Source organism: Lithobates pipiens, unplaced genomic scaffold (genome assembly GCF_037356315.1).
Source record: "Lithobates pipiens isolate NorthernLeopardFrog02 unplaced genomic scaffold, aLitPip1_a1.2 Scaffold_16, whole genome shotgun sequence".
Lineage (NCBI taxonomy): Eukaryota > Metazoa > Chordata > Amphibia > Anura > Ranidae > Lithobates > Lithobates pipiens.
Window position 1 is genome coordinate 534,479,949 of NW_027507748.1, and position 15,738 is coordinate 534,495,686.

Consider the following 15,738-nt stretch of genomic DNA (forward strand, 5'->3'; position numbering starts at 1 on the left):
CTGAAGAAGAATAAATGGATGTAGGATCTGCCTGACCAGGCAGAGGAAGTGGTCCAAGAGAGAGAGTGAAAAGTTCAGTGTGTGGAGGTCTTACCTTATGGGAGATTGAAGGTCAGAGAAGCAGGAAGGAAGGGTTGATCCTGTACAAATTCCTAGGGCATCATTACAGAATGTACTGCTGGAAAGGGGAATTATTATTTGGATAAACAATGGCCATTTAGGTAATGGGGAAGAAAAGATTGTCTCAGCAGCTTAGCCGGTTTAGGAGATTTTTTTAGGGAGGTCCTATGGAATTGTCAAATTGTTACAACAATTGGGTGGTATGGGACTTCTACTTGGTTGTTTGAGGTTCCCCAAGGAACTAGGTTCCCTGGTGCAAATTAACAGCATGTGAGTCTTGTAACATCTTTGAGCCAGTGTGGTGTGGCTGAGTACAAGGGAGATACCAGTCTAAATAGTGTGTTTAAAGTCCACCTAAAGATGCCCTTTGTGGTAACATTGTCAACACTATATATAGTTTGGTATTGTTTAATTTATAAATAAAAACGCTGCTATGGTCATTGAAAACCCTTGTCATGCAGTCTGTCATTGTTTGAAGGTAAAATAAAGGATCAGTGATCAATGAATCCTTTAGTCAAGTGGGAGAAGGTGAGGACTACTCAATCACTTGTATATGCATATTTCAGCATGAGCTGTTGAGCTTTATGAAAAGGTTTATTTTTAGCAAAGCACAAACTAAACCGGCAAGCAAAAAAAAAGGATCCCATAGTTCACCTGCTGGCCAAAAATAAAAATACAAAATATTAATATGCAATATTTCATGTTTACCTGATAAAAAAAAAAGTTTATATCCACACAGTTCGATTTAAAATGCACCACACTTTTTAGCATTTTTTTGAATGTCTGTTTACAGTGAATCTGCAAGATCTCAGTTGAATCTCTTTTCATTTAAATTGATTTTCTCATTTCTGTGTATGACCAAAGGATATTTTAGAAAATATACAACTGTGCTGTGACTCAGAGTATTGTATATACAGAGCATTGGGTCAGATACCTTTCAGTCCTTCCCTGAATGATGCCTCATTGAAGTAAATGAAGACTTTAGTTCCTTGGAGGCTATAGATTGAGTCTGCAAACTTTAAGCATCATGAAAGTGATTATAAAAAGAGCAAAGAAGCCACAGGGAGCAGATAAAGCCTAAGAAATCTAGATCAAGAAAATGTCTTCAGGTTGTTTGGGTCAACTGAACAAGCCTTCTGATTGCAGTGGAACACAGGGAGAAGCCAAGTATAGGTTCAGCCTTGTAACACTGTCAAGATCCCAGAAGTTTCATTTATTAGCCTTCCTGCACTGCACTTCGGAGGCTTTCAGGAATATTTGTCATGTTTCTGTAGGCAATATTCCATCCTCTTGAAAAAAAAAACAACTATTATTTCCTGAAACATTGTGGAAAACTAGATGTGTTTTGCTACACTTACAGATAAGAGGGCAAAGCACTTTGAAGAGCATCTACTTCATAGAAAAAGCAGAGCCATCACCAAATATAGATGCACAGATGCATAATTCACTATTGCAAAATAAAATAAATAACCCACTTCTTTTAAGTCTGATTGCCAAAGGGATTTTCATCTCTATTTGCTCATAGAGAAAATTGTGCATGATTCGGTTGAGCTGTGTGTGATACAGATAGTGAATAAATAGGGCAATGTCTGAATGATGATACCACAAATTGAACTGGACGAAAAGGGTGAAGTGATGGAATAGTTGCTTATGAATGCAAAATAATCACTGCATCATCTTCATGATATACAAAATAGAAAAGGTAATGTATGAAAGCAGAACAAATAAGACCTGAATAAAAGAAAAGCAAGCTTTTCTCATTTATAATCTCTTTGTATTCTATTCTATCCAAAATAAGTAAAATGAGAAAAATCAAAGGAATTCAGTTACATTCCTTAGATTCCTCCAGTTCTGGATCAGATATTACCATTCTGCAAAATGTGCAGTTTAGTTATCTATCATTACCTTGAAAATCAGAATTACATTTGGAAATTCACTGCAAGTGTGAACAGTAATGCGGGTTATTGTCATCAGTGTGCTGCAGTGCATTTCATTTAAATGACACACTGGTGTACCTCCACGACACAAATGTGCTACAATGTGCAGATGTGCACTATAATGCACTATAATGCACCACATCAAGTGTGGTGCATGCACTGTAGAAAATAACGGAGCCCACACCTTTTTATTTTTGTGTTTTGGGGCATTGCAGCCTAGTGATTAGGAATCTGCTACGTAATGCCTTAATGGAAAAATCACATATGTTGAGTGTAGTGGCGAGTGAATGGGTCCTTTCTTTTCATACGTTGACAATACAAACTTTGAAAAAGCTTACTAAAACCTTCTACTTGTGATTGCTTTAATGATGGGACAAATGATCTCATGCAAAGTCTTAAAAATGGCTTAAAGTATATTTTTAGCCAAAACATTTTTTTTTATAGTAGTGGATGGAGTAGGGGAAGGTTTTGTCCTGTTTTAATTGCTTATATTGTGGTGGGATAGTGGAGTGCTGAACCTATAGGCACAATTCTAGTCCTGGTTGGATGTATTTTAATGCTGTGTATAATCACGCAAGGTGCTCTAATCGTGCAGGAACCTTAGCCAGAAGAAGAGTAAAAGAGGATAGAACCAGTCCACCCAGTTATTTTATTTTAATATTCATTGCATTCATTAAAAGCAGACAACCACTTTAGAGGTTCCCTTTCATCAGAACTACAGAAACATGTATCAAGAATAAGTATGTTCAGCACACAGTTGCATGTTAGAAAAGTATGATGATCAGTAAAAAAGTAATATAACCCATTACTGTTTCAAATTATATAACATGTGAGGTAAAAATAAGAATTTATAAGAGGTGTTCAAGGATCACCAAACTGAATTTAGAGTACATATGACAGCCAAATTAAAAATATAATAGTTTATTTAAAAGATATTATAAAAACATCCCAACACGGATTACATTTAATATCACTTCAACAGATAGAAATTTCCATAAAAGTTTAATGTCTATTGTCATATTGTTTGTTTTTTGTTTATTCTCCTCCACATCTAAAGTAATATTTTTTAAAATATATAACTAGCCACCTATCAGCAAAAAATTAACTGTAATTTTTACATCTAGAATAATAAAAATAAACAGTAGTGGTTGTAAGATTGACTGGATGATAGTATGTCTATGAATGATTGTATGTATATTTTATCAATGTTAGTAAATTTTATGTAAATAGTATGTATTTATGTAGAATTGAATTTGATGCTGTCTACTGTATATTATAATTTTGTTTGAAGATGGCTAAGATGATTATACTGTATACAGATCTTAAAGCGGAAGTAAAACCATCCATTTAACAGCTTCAAAAAGCACATGCCGGAAACATAGCACTCCCATTGGTTGGGCTCTCAACCAAACTGTCAAACCATCCAATGGCTGGTGTCATAACTGATCACATGTGTAGCATCATGACCTTGTATGGATTGAAATTCGGCTGGTTCAGCGGGTATTGGCCAAATTTTGATCTAGGTGTGGAGACTGTGACTGAACAGAATCAATCCATTGATCAACTTCTGTTCAGCCACCCTTTTGGTTTGTTAGTGCTTGATCATTGCTGCACGTAAAAGATTGCAGCACTGATCTGTGTACTCTGAAGCCAGAGAGTCTCCTTGCTGTCAGAATACACACAAAACAGTGGCGAGGATTCCCCCATCCACCTGAAATGTGTGGATGGGGGATTTGGGTCAGGTTTTTTTTGTTCATCCAGGTAGTTGAACAAAAAACCTTGACCCATGTCTGGTCAGCTTTTCTTTTCCCTGTACCGCTAATAGAAGGTGATGTCTGGAACCCTTAAAACATGTTGGCCACTTTTATTGAGTGCAACAAATAATAAGAGGAATGTGAACACAAATCAGTGGACTGGAACTCTCAACTAAGGATGAGCCAAACACCCCTTGGGTCGGTTCACACCAGAACCTGCGAACAGACCTAAACTTCGTGTGAACTTTAGAACTCTACTAAAGTCTATGGGACTCGAACGTTCAAAATCTAAAGTGCTAATTTTGAAGGCTAGGCAAGTGGGGAAGCCTGGCTTCCCCAATGACATGTGGGTGACCCCGCCCCCTGATGTAACGCAGGTTTCCGTTACATTAGAGGGGGGAGGGGTCACCCACACGTCATTGGGGAAGACAGGCTTCCCCACTTGCATCAGAGGGGGGTGGGGTCAGGTGACGGGTGGCCCTGCCCTCCTCATATAAGAAATGTCAGGCTGCCGGGATCCCCGCAGTGTCTCCACCAGTGGAGACAGAGGATGGATGGACTGCGCTGTGCTGGAGGGAGAGATCACCCGTCGCTAGATCAGATCAGGAATCTTTTTACATTTTTTTTTATTTTTAATAAATGACTTTTTCAATGGTGTGTGTGTCTTTTTTAACATTCTTTTACACTTTCTTTGTGAAATTGTAGGGGTACTTTTGTACCCCCTTACCATTTCAAACAGGGGGGCCGGGATCTGGGGGTCCCCTTGTTAAAGGGGGCTTCTTGATTCTGATAAGTCCCCCACACACAGACCCCCATAACCACTGGCCAGGATTGTGGGGATGAGGCCCTTGTCCTCATCAACATGGGGACAAGGTGCTTTGAGGGGTCACAGACCCCCAAAGCATCCTCCCAATGTTGAGGGCATGTGGCCTGGTATGGTTCAGGAGGGGGACGCTCTCTCGTCCCCCCTCTTTTCCTGCAGCCTGCCAGGTTGCGTGCTCGGATAAAGGGTCTGGTATGGATATTTAGGGGGAACCCCATGTCATTTTTTTTAATTTGACACGGGGTTCCCCTTAATATCCATACCAGACCTGAAGGGCCTGGTAATTGAATTTGGAGGAACCCCACGCTTTTTTTTTAATCAATGACTTTCAATGACCGTTCTCTGTATTACGGGAGCCGACAATTCATTATAGCCGCAAGTGATTTTAAATGACTTTTTTTCCTGGAGAAATTACACTTTGTGCAGGGACAGTTCTAAGCACGGGAAACATGCGCCCCTTCACAGGCATACTATAGACACCCCTCAGGTATGAAATTTAAAGGAATATTACACTTTTATTGTTTCACTTTAAGCATTATTAAAATCATTGCTCCTGAAAAACTGCCTCTTTTAAAACTTTTTTTGCATTCATACATGTCCTCTGGGGCAGGACCCAGGTCCCCAAACACTTTTTAGGACAATAACTTGCATATTAACATTAGCACTTTAGATTTCTCCCATAGACTTGTACAAGGTGTTCCTCGGCTTTTCGAATTTGCCGCGAACACCCCAAATTGTTCACTGTTCGCTGAACAGGCGAACAGGCAATGTTTGAGTCGAACATGAGTTTGACTCGAACTCGAAGCTCATCCCTACTCTCAACCTTTTCTTCTAGGTTTTATTGCTGTTTGTATCTCCTTTGGGTAGTTATAACCTCACTATTTGTCCTATAGGAGAGAAAATAAGAGAGATCCAACATTTTACAGGTCTCGGGGGCACAGAACACTGTCACAGAACAATGGGGACACTTATGTGCACAATTCAGAGGTGGACTTTCTCTGCATTTTTTGGGAGGTTTCGACTTCCTGATGTATCACTGAGAGAAGGAAGTTAAGAAAAACACCTCTCCAATGGAGACACAGAATAAAAATGTGGCAGAAGTTTTAGCCCTTTTGACTCTATTACAGACACAAAAAGATGGCTTTGACATTAGAATTAACGCAATAATGCCTTCAAATGTTAATAAAATCCAATTTTTTGTGAGACTTGGGCCTCTAAGTGCATGGGCTTATACTTCGCTGAATGTATCCTATATCCAAACATGATATCACTGAATTGTGTAATCATACTCCTTCACAGTTCTGAACCTTGTAGTACTCTGTAAGGTCACCTTATGCTTGTGGTCCTCTATGCAGCAGCACATTGATCAGATAGTAGACTATTGGCCTCAACTACTTGGCCATAATATTTTGCATTCAATATACAGATTGTATACAACATGATTATATGAAATCAAAGTTTACATACCATTTGCTCTTGATTTTAGGGATGATGCTGCAGACACCATTGCATGTCGATTTTCTGTCTCTGTAAGTCCTGTGAAAATGAGTAAATGTGTGTTGATACAGTGACAATGAGTGAATAATTTAGCATTAGTTGCATAGGTGGTGATTGCAGAAGTGTGCATCATTGCAGTGGTGACACATGCAAAAGCAGCAAGTGCAGATTACTATTAGTGCAGTGGTGGTGAGTACAGGGTTCTGTCACCATGACACAGTCCCATGAACCATGCATCATTTTACAGACCAGGCAGTATCTATTGTGCCTGTGTGGTTGTCGTGCAGCTCCTGGAGGATATGCAACTATTTGGTAACATAGTCAGCAGGATTGTGGTTATTGACCAGCAAGTTTATTGATCTGTGTCACAAGGTAGGAGATCAGCCTAGGAAGCCATACTATTTTCCAGAAAAAAAGCCACCATATTTTAACCATTTATTCTCTTTTTTGCTTTCTGTACTTCCAAGCAACCTTACTTATCACACCAATAGCATTAAAGTGTATGTATAGCCAAAACTTTTTTTTTTAAGCTTTGGAAAGAATAGGGAGGTCAAACCTCCTGTCTCAGAGATGCAAATTGAAGTTAGAGGGAATATAAAGTGAGACAGTTGCCCTTGCCCCATTGGAAATGTTTGCCTTCTCTTTTGATCTGGTGGCAACGCTAATCTTTTTGACTTCCCCTCACTTCTGTCACCAGTACAATTAGAATGTTGAATCTCCAAATGGAGAAACACGCTGCAATAAAAACTTGACAGAAGATTTATTCCTTTGCCACTCTATCTCATATGTAAAAAAAGTTTTGCCTAGAGAAATACAATATATTCAGAGAAAGCTTTGCATTCTGTGAATGAAGAAGGTGCAGATGAATCTTCCAAACTTTCCTTCTCTTAGGCTGCTTTCACACTGGGGTGGTATTCAGGCGTTACAGCGCTAAAAATAGCGCCTGTGTAGCGCCTGAAAAAAACCGGCCCCTTTCAATCCAGTGTGAAAGCCGGAGGGCTTTCACACTGGGGCGGTGCGCTGGCAGGACAGTGAAAAAAGTCCTGCTAGCCGCATCTTTGGAGCGGTGAAGGAGCGGTGTATTCACCGCTCCTAAACCGCTCCTACCCATTGAAATCAATGGGACAGCGCGGCAATACCGCCGGCAAAGCGCCGCTGCAGCGGTGCTTTGCGGGCGGGTTTAACCCTTTTTCGGCCGCTAGCGGGGGTTAAAACCACCCCGCTAGCACCCGCAGACCGCCGCTAAAACGACGGTAAAGCGCCGCTAAAAATAGCGGCGCTTTACCGCCGACGCCTGCACCGCCCCAGTGTGAAAGCAGCCTTAAGGCAGGACTTTTTCTGAATGGAGAAGGTGCCGAGCAAAAAGTCTCAGCACCAGATGTTCAGCGCCAACTGCAGACTGCAGGGCTAATCAAGAGCAAAAGATTTGACATACACTTCAGCATCCAGAGATGGGGCACTCTTCATGGGAGGTAACTTATTTTTACTGTGGAAATGTACAAAAATGATCTTTGGTCATACTTCAGCTTTAGGCCACATGCACACTGTATTCTCGATGATGCTTTTTCTCCTACAGTTTAGCAACCGAAAAACGAGGTAAAAAGCTGCGTTTTTGCATGTGCGTTCATGCTCATCACGTGTCTGGCATTAATACAGTCTATTGGCCAGAATGCTAATTTATTCTGGCTATTAGAAAGTATTAACACATGAACACGCATAAACACAGCTAGCAAGTGTTTTTTATGCTTAAAAAATCCTCTCCTGAACTTGAAGTTAGTGACTTTGGACTGATTTAAAAAGCTATAAGTTAATACAGCTGAGTCGTTGAATTCTGTGTAAAAACATAAGGATTGCAGCAAAGTGAGAGCCTGGGAAAATGAAGAGGAATCTAAAGGTTTAACACATTAAAATACAGTATATACTAGTAACAGGACTAAAAATTCATAAAACTCAGTATGCCATCCCAGAGAAAATACACAAGTGGTATCCACAAACATCCGACAGATGCTGGAGGTGTGACAGAGGAAAAGGCACTTTGCTCCATATATGGTGGCAATGTGAAATGGTGGCACCATTTTGGTCGGGGTAACGGCTTTGATCACCCAAATCACGGAGACCAGGCTCAGGTTGGACGCTGCGTGCTGTTTGCTACACATTTCGAATATTTCTTTTAGGAAGTACAAAAACTCGCTTTCTTTTCATTACTTTTCTCTTCTTTTCTTGTTTCTCCTATATTTCTTTATTTCCATTCAACCCTATTTCTCTTTTATCTAAAGGGAACAAATGGGACAACTTGGAGTGGAGGTGGCAGACAATGATTCACATTCCGGGGGCCAAAATTGGGCCTATACTGGATGTTGCTTTGCATACAATTTATACCACCTTTGTTGTTATAAAAGACAATGTTGGACTGTATTATGCTATGTTTTGATTCGGCATGATTTATTTGTCTTTGGTTTTATGCCCATGTTGTTTGTATCTTAATTTTGCAAATAAACTTTGACTTTAATGTAAAAAAAAAAAAAAAAAAATTAATAAAACATATTTTTGGGAACTGGAAATCAACAAATCCACATATGATGGGTGCATGGTTGCTGAGGATGCCCAAAATCTGCCTGAATTGACAGTTTGAGTTTCAAACCCTTTTTCTCCATTTAGGAAGGCAGGCTAACTTTTAAAACCTTAGACACCTATATTGACTGGATGGCCAATATACCCAATGTGGTATTATCAAGTGATTCACTCCATGCAAACAGCTGTAAGACAACATTGTTGAACATCTTTATTTAGAACAAGAATAAGAACAGAAAAAAACACCAAGATGTATCCCCCCCGCATCTCCCCCATTTCTTTTTGATTCACTGCGCGTGAAGCTAGGGGCTGCCACCACCAAGGCTGCTGATCACTTCCCCAGAGTACTACTATGTTACTATGGTAACACTGTATTGCTCTGGTTACAGTGCGTTAAAAAGAAATAAAAAAAAAAGTAATAAAAATAAAAAAGAAATTTAAAAAAACAATAATTAATTTTTTTTTCACCACCACACCTGTGGTGGTGAAAATGCTGTACTGCACTGTTTTTTTTTTTTTTTTAATTTAATTTTCCAAAAAAATTGTGACAAAAAATACAACTTCAAAAACCTCTTACTAAATACCTTGGACTTTCCTGCCATTTTCAGGCCTCCAGAAATGAGATAGGCCATCAGCACATCAGGATTGATCAATTTTCAGATATACTGTCTATACCAGTGATGGCAAACCTTGGCACCCCAGATGTTGTGGAACTAAATTTCTCATGATGCTCATGCACTCGGCAGTGTAGTTGAACATTGTGGGAAATGTAGTTCCAAAACATCTGGGGTGCCAAGGTTTGCCATCACTGGTCTATACCATAGTTTATTGACGCATAACTTTCCTACAGATTAAATAAAAAACACTAATTTGGGTTATTTTCACCAAAGAAATTTAGCAAAATACAGTTCACAAAGAAAGATTATTTATTTTCTAATGTTATAACAAAAACAAAAAAAACTTTTTTTTTTTTTTAATTTTCTTTCTTTTTTCGTTTATTTAGCAAAAAATGTAAAACCCAGCTGGGATTAAATACCAACAAAAAAAAAGCTCTTTTTGTGTAAAATGATAAAAATTTCATCTGGGTACAGCATTGCATGACCGCACTATTGTCATTCAAAATGTGATAGCTCTGAAAGCTGAATTGGCCTGGGCAGGAAGGGGGTGAAGGCCTCAGTATTGAAGTGGTTAAGAAAGGATATAGGGATAGTTCTGAATAAAATGCAGCATGGTATTATGTTCATTTGCTGTATGTTATACAGTAAGGAATGCATACCTCAAAGATGGGTTGCAAAATGATTTTTAGAAATGTATTTTCTGCCCTAAACATGAAAGATAAAGACAAAAATACAAAAACAATTACAAAATCATTATATATTCCCTTTAAAAAAAAAAACACTTCAAAGAAAATATCAATGATATGAGTTTTTAATAAGGCAAAGAAAAGTGTGAAAAGGATTATAAAGTGTGAAAACCTCATAGTAGCCAATTAACAATAATCTTTCATTATTTCAGCTGACTGAAACTGATAAAAGTGAAATTTGATTTTGACTGCACACACACACACACAATGAAAATAATTTTGGATTAAATTTTAGATTTTTGTATCTTTTATTCTGCAGAGTGAGGCGAGTATTCTGAATCATATTTATGACATATCTGTTCTGAAATAATATACCACTGACTTGCACAAACAATTTTCTATGTCAATCACATGTGACAGGGAGTTTTATAAGATTTAAAATTTTTGACTTTAAATATCCTTCCCGTTGATTTTTTTAGGTCCCAGAAATACCCTAACTGGAAAAAGTAGCAAAACTAAGTAAACAGGTGTGATTGGTATATAGTAGGCCAGGAAACACCATAATGGACAACCTATCTCTCAATGATAGATGAAAAAATGTTGGCAAAAATGTTCATATGTCTCCACACTGTATTTTTCTAATGAAAGGTTCTTCCTTTACCTCTCCTATCTGGAGACCCCGCCTCTTGTGTCATCACAAGGGGCAGGGTCTTTGGGTGACATCATCGGAGGAAGACTGTGTTTTTTATTTTTAGCGGGCAGCGGTGGTGGAGAAGAAGCCCCCCTGCCCCAAAGCACCCCCCCATGTTAAGGGAATGCAGCCTGGTATGGTTCAAAAAGGGGGGAGGGGGCACTCACTCGTCCCCTCCCTTTTCTGACCTGCCGGTCTGCATGCTTGGATAAGGGTCTGGTATGGATTTTGGGGGGGGGGGGGGGCCACATGTCATTTTTTTCATGTTTTTTTTTTTTTACCGTCAATTTTTGTTTCTGCATTTAGCCCGCTGACAGCTGATGAGTCATCAGTTTAGGACGTTGCGGATTGTTTCCTAGATCTCCCCTTAGCAACCAGCTATTTTACAGTGTGTTTAAAGAAAAAACAAAAACACAAAATGCATGAAAGCTGCATGCAAAAACACACAAAGAAACAAGGGTTTAAAAATGCAAAATGCACTACAGAACGTGCCTGAATAACGCATGGAGCTCAACCCGCATAGATGTGAACCTAGACTTAAGGGAAGCCTGACAGGAAAGAAATGGAGTATATACTTGTTTTTTGAGGTGCAAGCTTTTGCCATTGTTATTCTTGTTTCACTACTGAACCACTGGCTGGAACATGCATCTAAGTAAAAGCTTTAAAGTGGTATTAAACCCTGAACCAAAAATGTAATATATTGCTTACCAATTAGATGTAGTGGCTGCATTTGTTTTATTTTTTTTGTTTTTTCCCCCCTCTGTTTCTTGTTATCTGGCCAGTAACATACCCTTATATTAGAGTGCCTCTACTCCCCCACCCACATGAAGAAGCACAGGGGGCACCTTTGGACAACAGCATAATCCGGGGAGAAGTTAGGCCGCGTACACACGCGGGGACTGTTCGCCCAACTTTGTTCGTCAAACAGTTTGAGCGGACAGTCCGCTCAAAAATAGCATGGACGGACTTGGCCACACACGACAAACGAACAGTCCGCTGAAACTTGCGCGATGACGTGAACGGCACGTACGACGGGACTAGAAATACGACGTCCTATACACTGCAATGCAACCTTCGCCGTGTAAATCCTTTCTGAGCATGCGCAGAACTTAGTTTGACGAACAAGCCTACACTACAAACTAAGTTTCAGCGGACAGTTTTACGGAATTTCCGAAAAACTTTGTTCGTCAGACTGTCCGCTGAAACTGTCCGCTGAAGCCCACACACGAGCGGACTGTCCGCCGAAACACTGTTCAGCGGACAAAGTTGAGCGAACAGTCCCCGCGTGTGTATGCGGCCTCAGATGTACTAGCAGATTTAGATACACCAGCTGAAAATAAAAGTAAAAAAGCCTAAAAAAAGAAAACAAATGAAGCCATCACACCTAAGAATTGGTAAGCTGCAATATAATGAATGTTTCCTTTTGGTTAACACTGCTTTAAATTGCTGTATATTTGTTACATGTTAGTGGCCTACCACTTTGATTGATAGTGGAAAAGCTTAAAGGGTTACTAAACCCAGGACACTGCATTCACTATATCTTGTTTACCACAGTACACCGAACATGGAAATGCAATTATTTTAGTAAATATAAACTGCTAAATACCTTTTCTCATCAGCAGTATATAGCAGTCTTGTGATTTCTATCAGTGTCTTGTTAAAGTTTGTAGGAGGAGTTTTCATTCTCCTGACTGTCCTATTAGGCTGCATGACCCCTGATCCTCTGTCTGGACAGTGCTGATTGGCCCTGTGCTGATCACATGCACCCTCCCAAGAAAAAAGAAAAAAACACTCTAGCAATACACACCAAACTGAGCATGTGCAGATTGCCCACAAGGCTCTGTACTGTGAGGAGATGGATTGGGGACAGTGGAAGAAGGGGAGGATCAAAGAAGACAGGATTAAACAGCCTTTATACACAATGCACAGGGTTAACCCCTTAGGTTCCACAGTGAGTATAACAAGCATGCTTTACTGCATATATGCACTGATTTTACTGTTGTGGGTTCAGTAACACTTTAAAATATTAGGGTGTTTAGCTAGCAGCATGGTCCTTAAAAGATATACATCAAGCCACTTTCCCCCCTGCACCTGCAGACCGTGACACACATATAACATATCATTACTGGGCGGAATGATTAAACATTTTCTGCTCTACACTATACCTGTTTCAAGTCTTTCCAAAATTGCACTGACGATTTTAAGACTGCCAAACACATTTTGTATGGTTTGGATGACTAGGCCAAAAAAAAAATATGTACAAAATTAGCTGGATGTAGAAGACACAAGAAGCACTCGGACTTCCTATGTTTTCCTAGTATTAGTATAAAGCTGCCAGCCTGGCCTGATTTTTTTTTTCTTGGAATGCTGAAAACCAACACTGGGTTGAAATCAGCTTAAGGCTGGGTTCACACCGCTGCGGGGGGAGAACCGGATGTGATTCGCACAGCAAATCACATCCGATCTCCGTAGCGCTGCGAGTTCAGCCATACAGATAGTATGGCTGAACTCGCAGCGGTCCCGCAGCAAACTCGCACGGGACCCTTTTTTGGGTCCGCAACGGAATCGGATCGCATGGGGGTTCACACCATGCGATCCGATTCCTGTGCGAGTCGGCAGATCGCACTGCGATATGCCGACGGATCTGGGGGTGTCATTAACATAACATTGACACCCCCAGCCGTCCGCATAGGGCAGTGTGAACTGCCGGCGGGAGGTGTGCGATGCGGGAAAACGCCGCGGATTCGCGGCGTTCCCGCATCGCAGCAATGTGAACCTAGCCTTAGGCTACTTTCAAACCAGGGCTGGTGGGAGCTGCTTTACTGTTGTTTTTAGCAGCACTATTCGTCTGCTAGCAGGCGGTTTTAACCCCTGCTAGTGGCCGAAAATGGATTAAAAGCACTCGCAAAGCGCCGCTGCTGCTCCGCTTTCAGTTTTCAGCTTTGTTTTCAATGGGAAAGGGCGCTTTAGGAGCGGTGAATACACCACTCCTATAGCGCTGCAAAGATGCGGCTTGCAGGACTTTGTTGACCATCCTGCAAGCACACCGTTCCAGTGTGAAAGCCCTCGGGGCGTTCAATTTGGAGTGAATTGAGCGGCTCTTTCAGGGTGCTTTGCAGGCGCTATTTTTAGCACTATAGTGACTGCAAAGCGCCTCAGTGTGAACATAGCCTTAATTTAAAAACTGCCTTGATCTCGGATCAGCAAGTTGATGGCCTATTCTCTATCTTACATACTATTTCCTTGCATTCTATGACTTTTGGGAAAATAGCTTTTCAGTTATCTATGAGTCAAGAAGATGATTGAGATATATTATTTGAGGACACACATCTCCCAATATAGTTAGAAAAAGGGGCTAAAAATATTCTATTCGTGGTATCACTTGGCAGGGAAAAATGCAGCTGGACGCAGATCAAATTTGATGCAGCAACGTGCACGACTAGTGCGCATACACAGCTGTACAGGGGTTATCCACTTTATCTTATGTCAAATTTACCTTCTGATTTTGTCATTAGTTTAAATGTGTACAGAAAATACAGTTGCACTCCAAAGTTTGCATAAAAAACTTTTATGTAAGAATAGTGATTATATGAAGCCATTTATTATCACATAGTTGTTTGGCTCCTTTTTAAATCATATTGATAACAAAATAAAAAATAACCCATATAGCCCTGATCAAAAGTTTACATACCCAGGAATGTTTGGCCTTGGTACAGACACACTAGGTGACACACACACAGGTTAAAATGGCAATTAAAGGTTAATTTCCCACATGTGGCTCTTTAAATTGCAATTAACGTCTGTACATAAATAGTCAATGAGTTTTTTTTAATCTCCAGTGTGGATGCACTGAACAGGCTAGATACTGAGCCACTGGGAGCAGAAAATAACTAACTATCAAAGGACCTGTGTAAGAAGGTAATAGAATTTTAAAAAGATGGAAAAGGATATATATATATATATATATATATATATATATATATATATATATATATATATATATATATATATATATATATATATATATATTGTGAAGGGTTAGCTCGGCAGCGGGTGTGTGTGACCCCCTGGATGGGTTCACAACACAAAATCAGGCACAGCAGACAGCGTTGTAGGTGCAAAAAACAAAAGATGCGGTTTATTTATGCTACATGCAGTGAAACATATAACAGCCAAACAAAATAAAACATGAAAATAAATCCTGGTCAGCTTGACCTCTAATTACACACTTAGATTCCCTGTCTAACAACTGAGTGCAGCCTTGTGCTGCACCAGTCCCCGTCTCTGTTGTAGAGGTTTGCCACACAGGCGTTAACTCACCGCACAGAACAGGTATCACACTCCCCAGTCTATACACACAAAACTGGTTCCAGGATGGAGCATCTCCCTAAGCATGCTGGGGTTTTTTGTAGAGGTCTTAATGAGCCCACTTACTTCAGCTGGGCTCATTAACTCTTCCCCTCTAATTGTAAAAGTCTGCATAAAGCCTGAATCTAGGGCACACATATTTCCCATCCTGGATACAACCAGGTGACTTTACCTGCGTGCTGTCACAATATATATATATATATAAAGACATTAAAAAATATATAAGTATCTCACATAAGTGAGTACACCCCTTACATTTTTGTAAATATTTTATTATATATTTTCACGTGACAGCACTGAAGAAATTACACTTTGCTACAATGTAAAGTAGTGAGTGTACAGCTTGAATAACAGTGTAAATTTACTGTCCCCTCAAAATATCTCAACACACAGCCATTAATGTCTAAACTGCTAGCAACAAAAGTGAGTACACCCTTAAGTTAAAATGTCTAAATTGGGCCTAAAGTGTCAATATTTTGTGTGGCCACCATTATTTTCCAGCACTGCCTTAACCATCTCGGGCACGGAGTTGTCACTGGAGTCCTCTTCCACTCCTCCGTGGCAACATCACAGAGCTGGTGGATGTTAGAGACCTTGCATGCCTCAACCTTCCATTTGAGGATGCCCCACAGATGGGTTTAGGTCTGGAGACATGCTTGGCCAGTCCATCACCT

The 15,738-nt window shown here is 40.0% G+C and overlaps 1 protein-coding gene across 2 annotated transcripts in view; it reads right to left on the reverse strand.

The window, feature by feature from the left end:
- ERICH6B (glutamate rich 6B) overlaps positions 1-15,738 on the reverse strand; it is a 305,261-nt gene that overhangs the window by 200,118 nt on the left and 89,405 nt on the right. For both annotated transcript variants that reach the window (XM_077483224.1, XM_077483225.1), the window contains exon 5: positions 6,102-6,170. In XM_077483224.1, the coding sequence (XP_077339350.1) occupies positions 6,102-6,170 (69 nt within the window). The remainder of the gene's footprint in view (positions 1-6,101; positions 6,171-15,738) is intronic.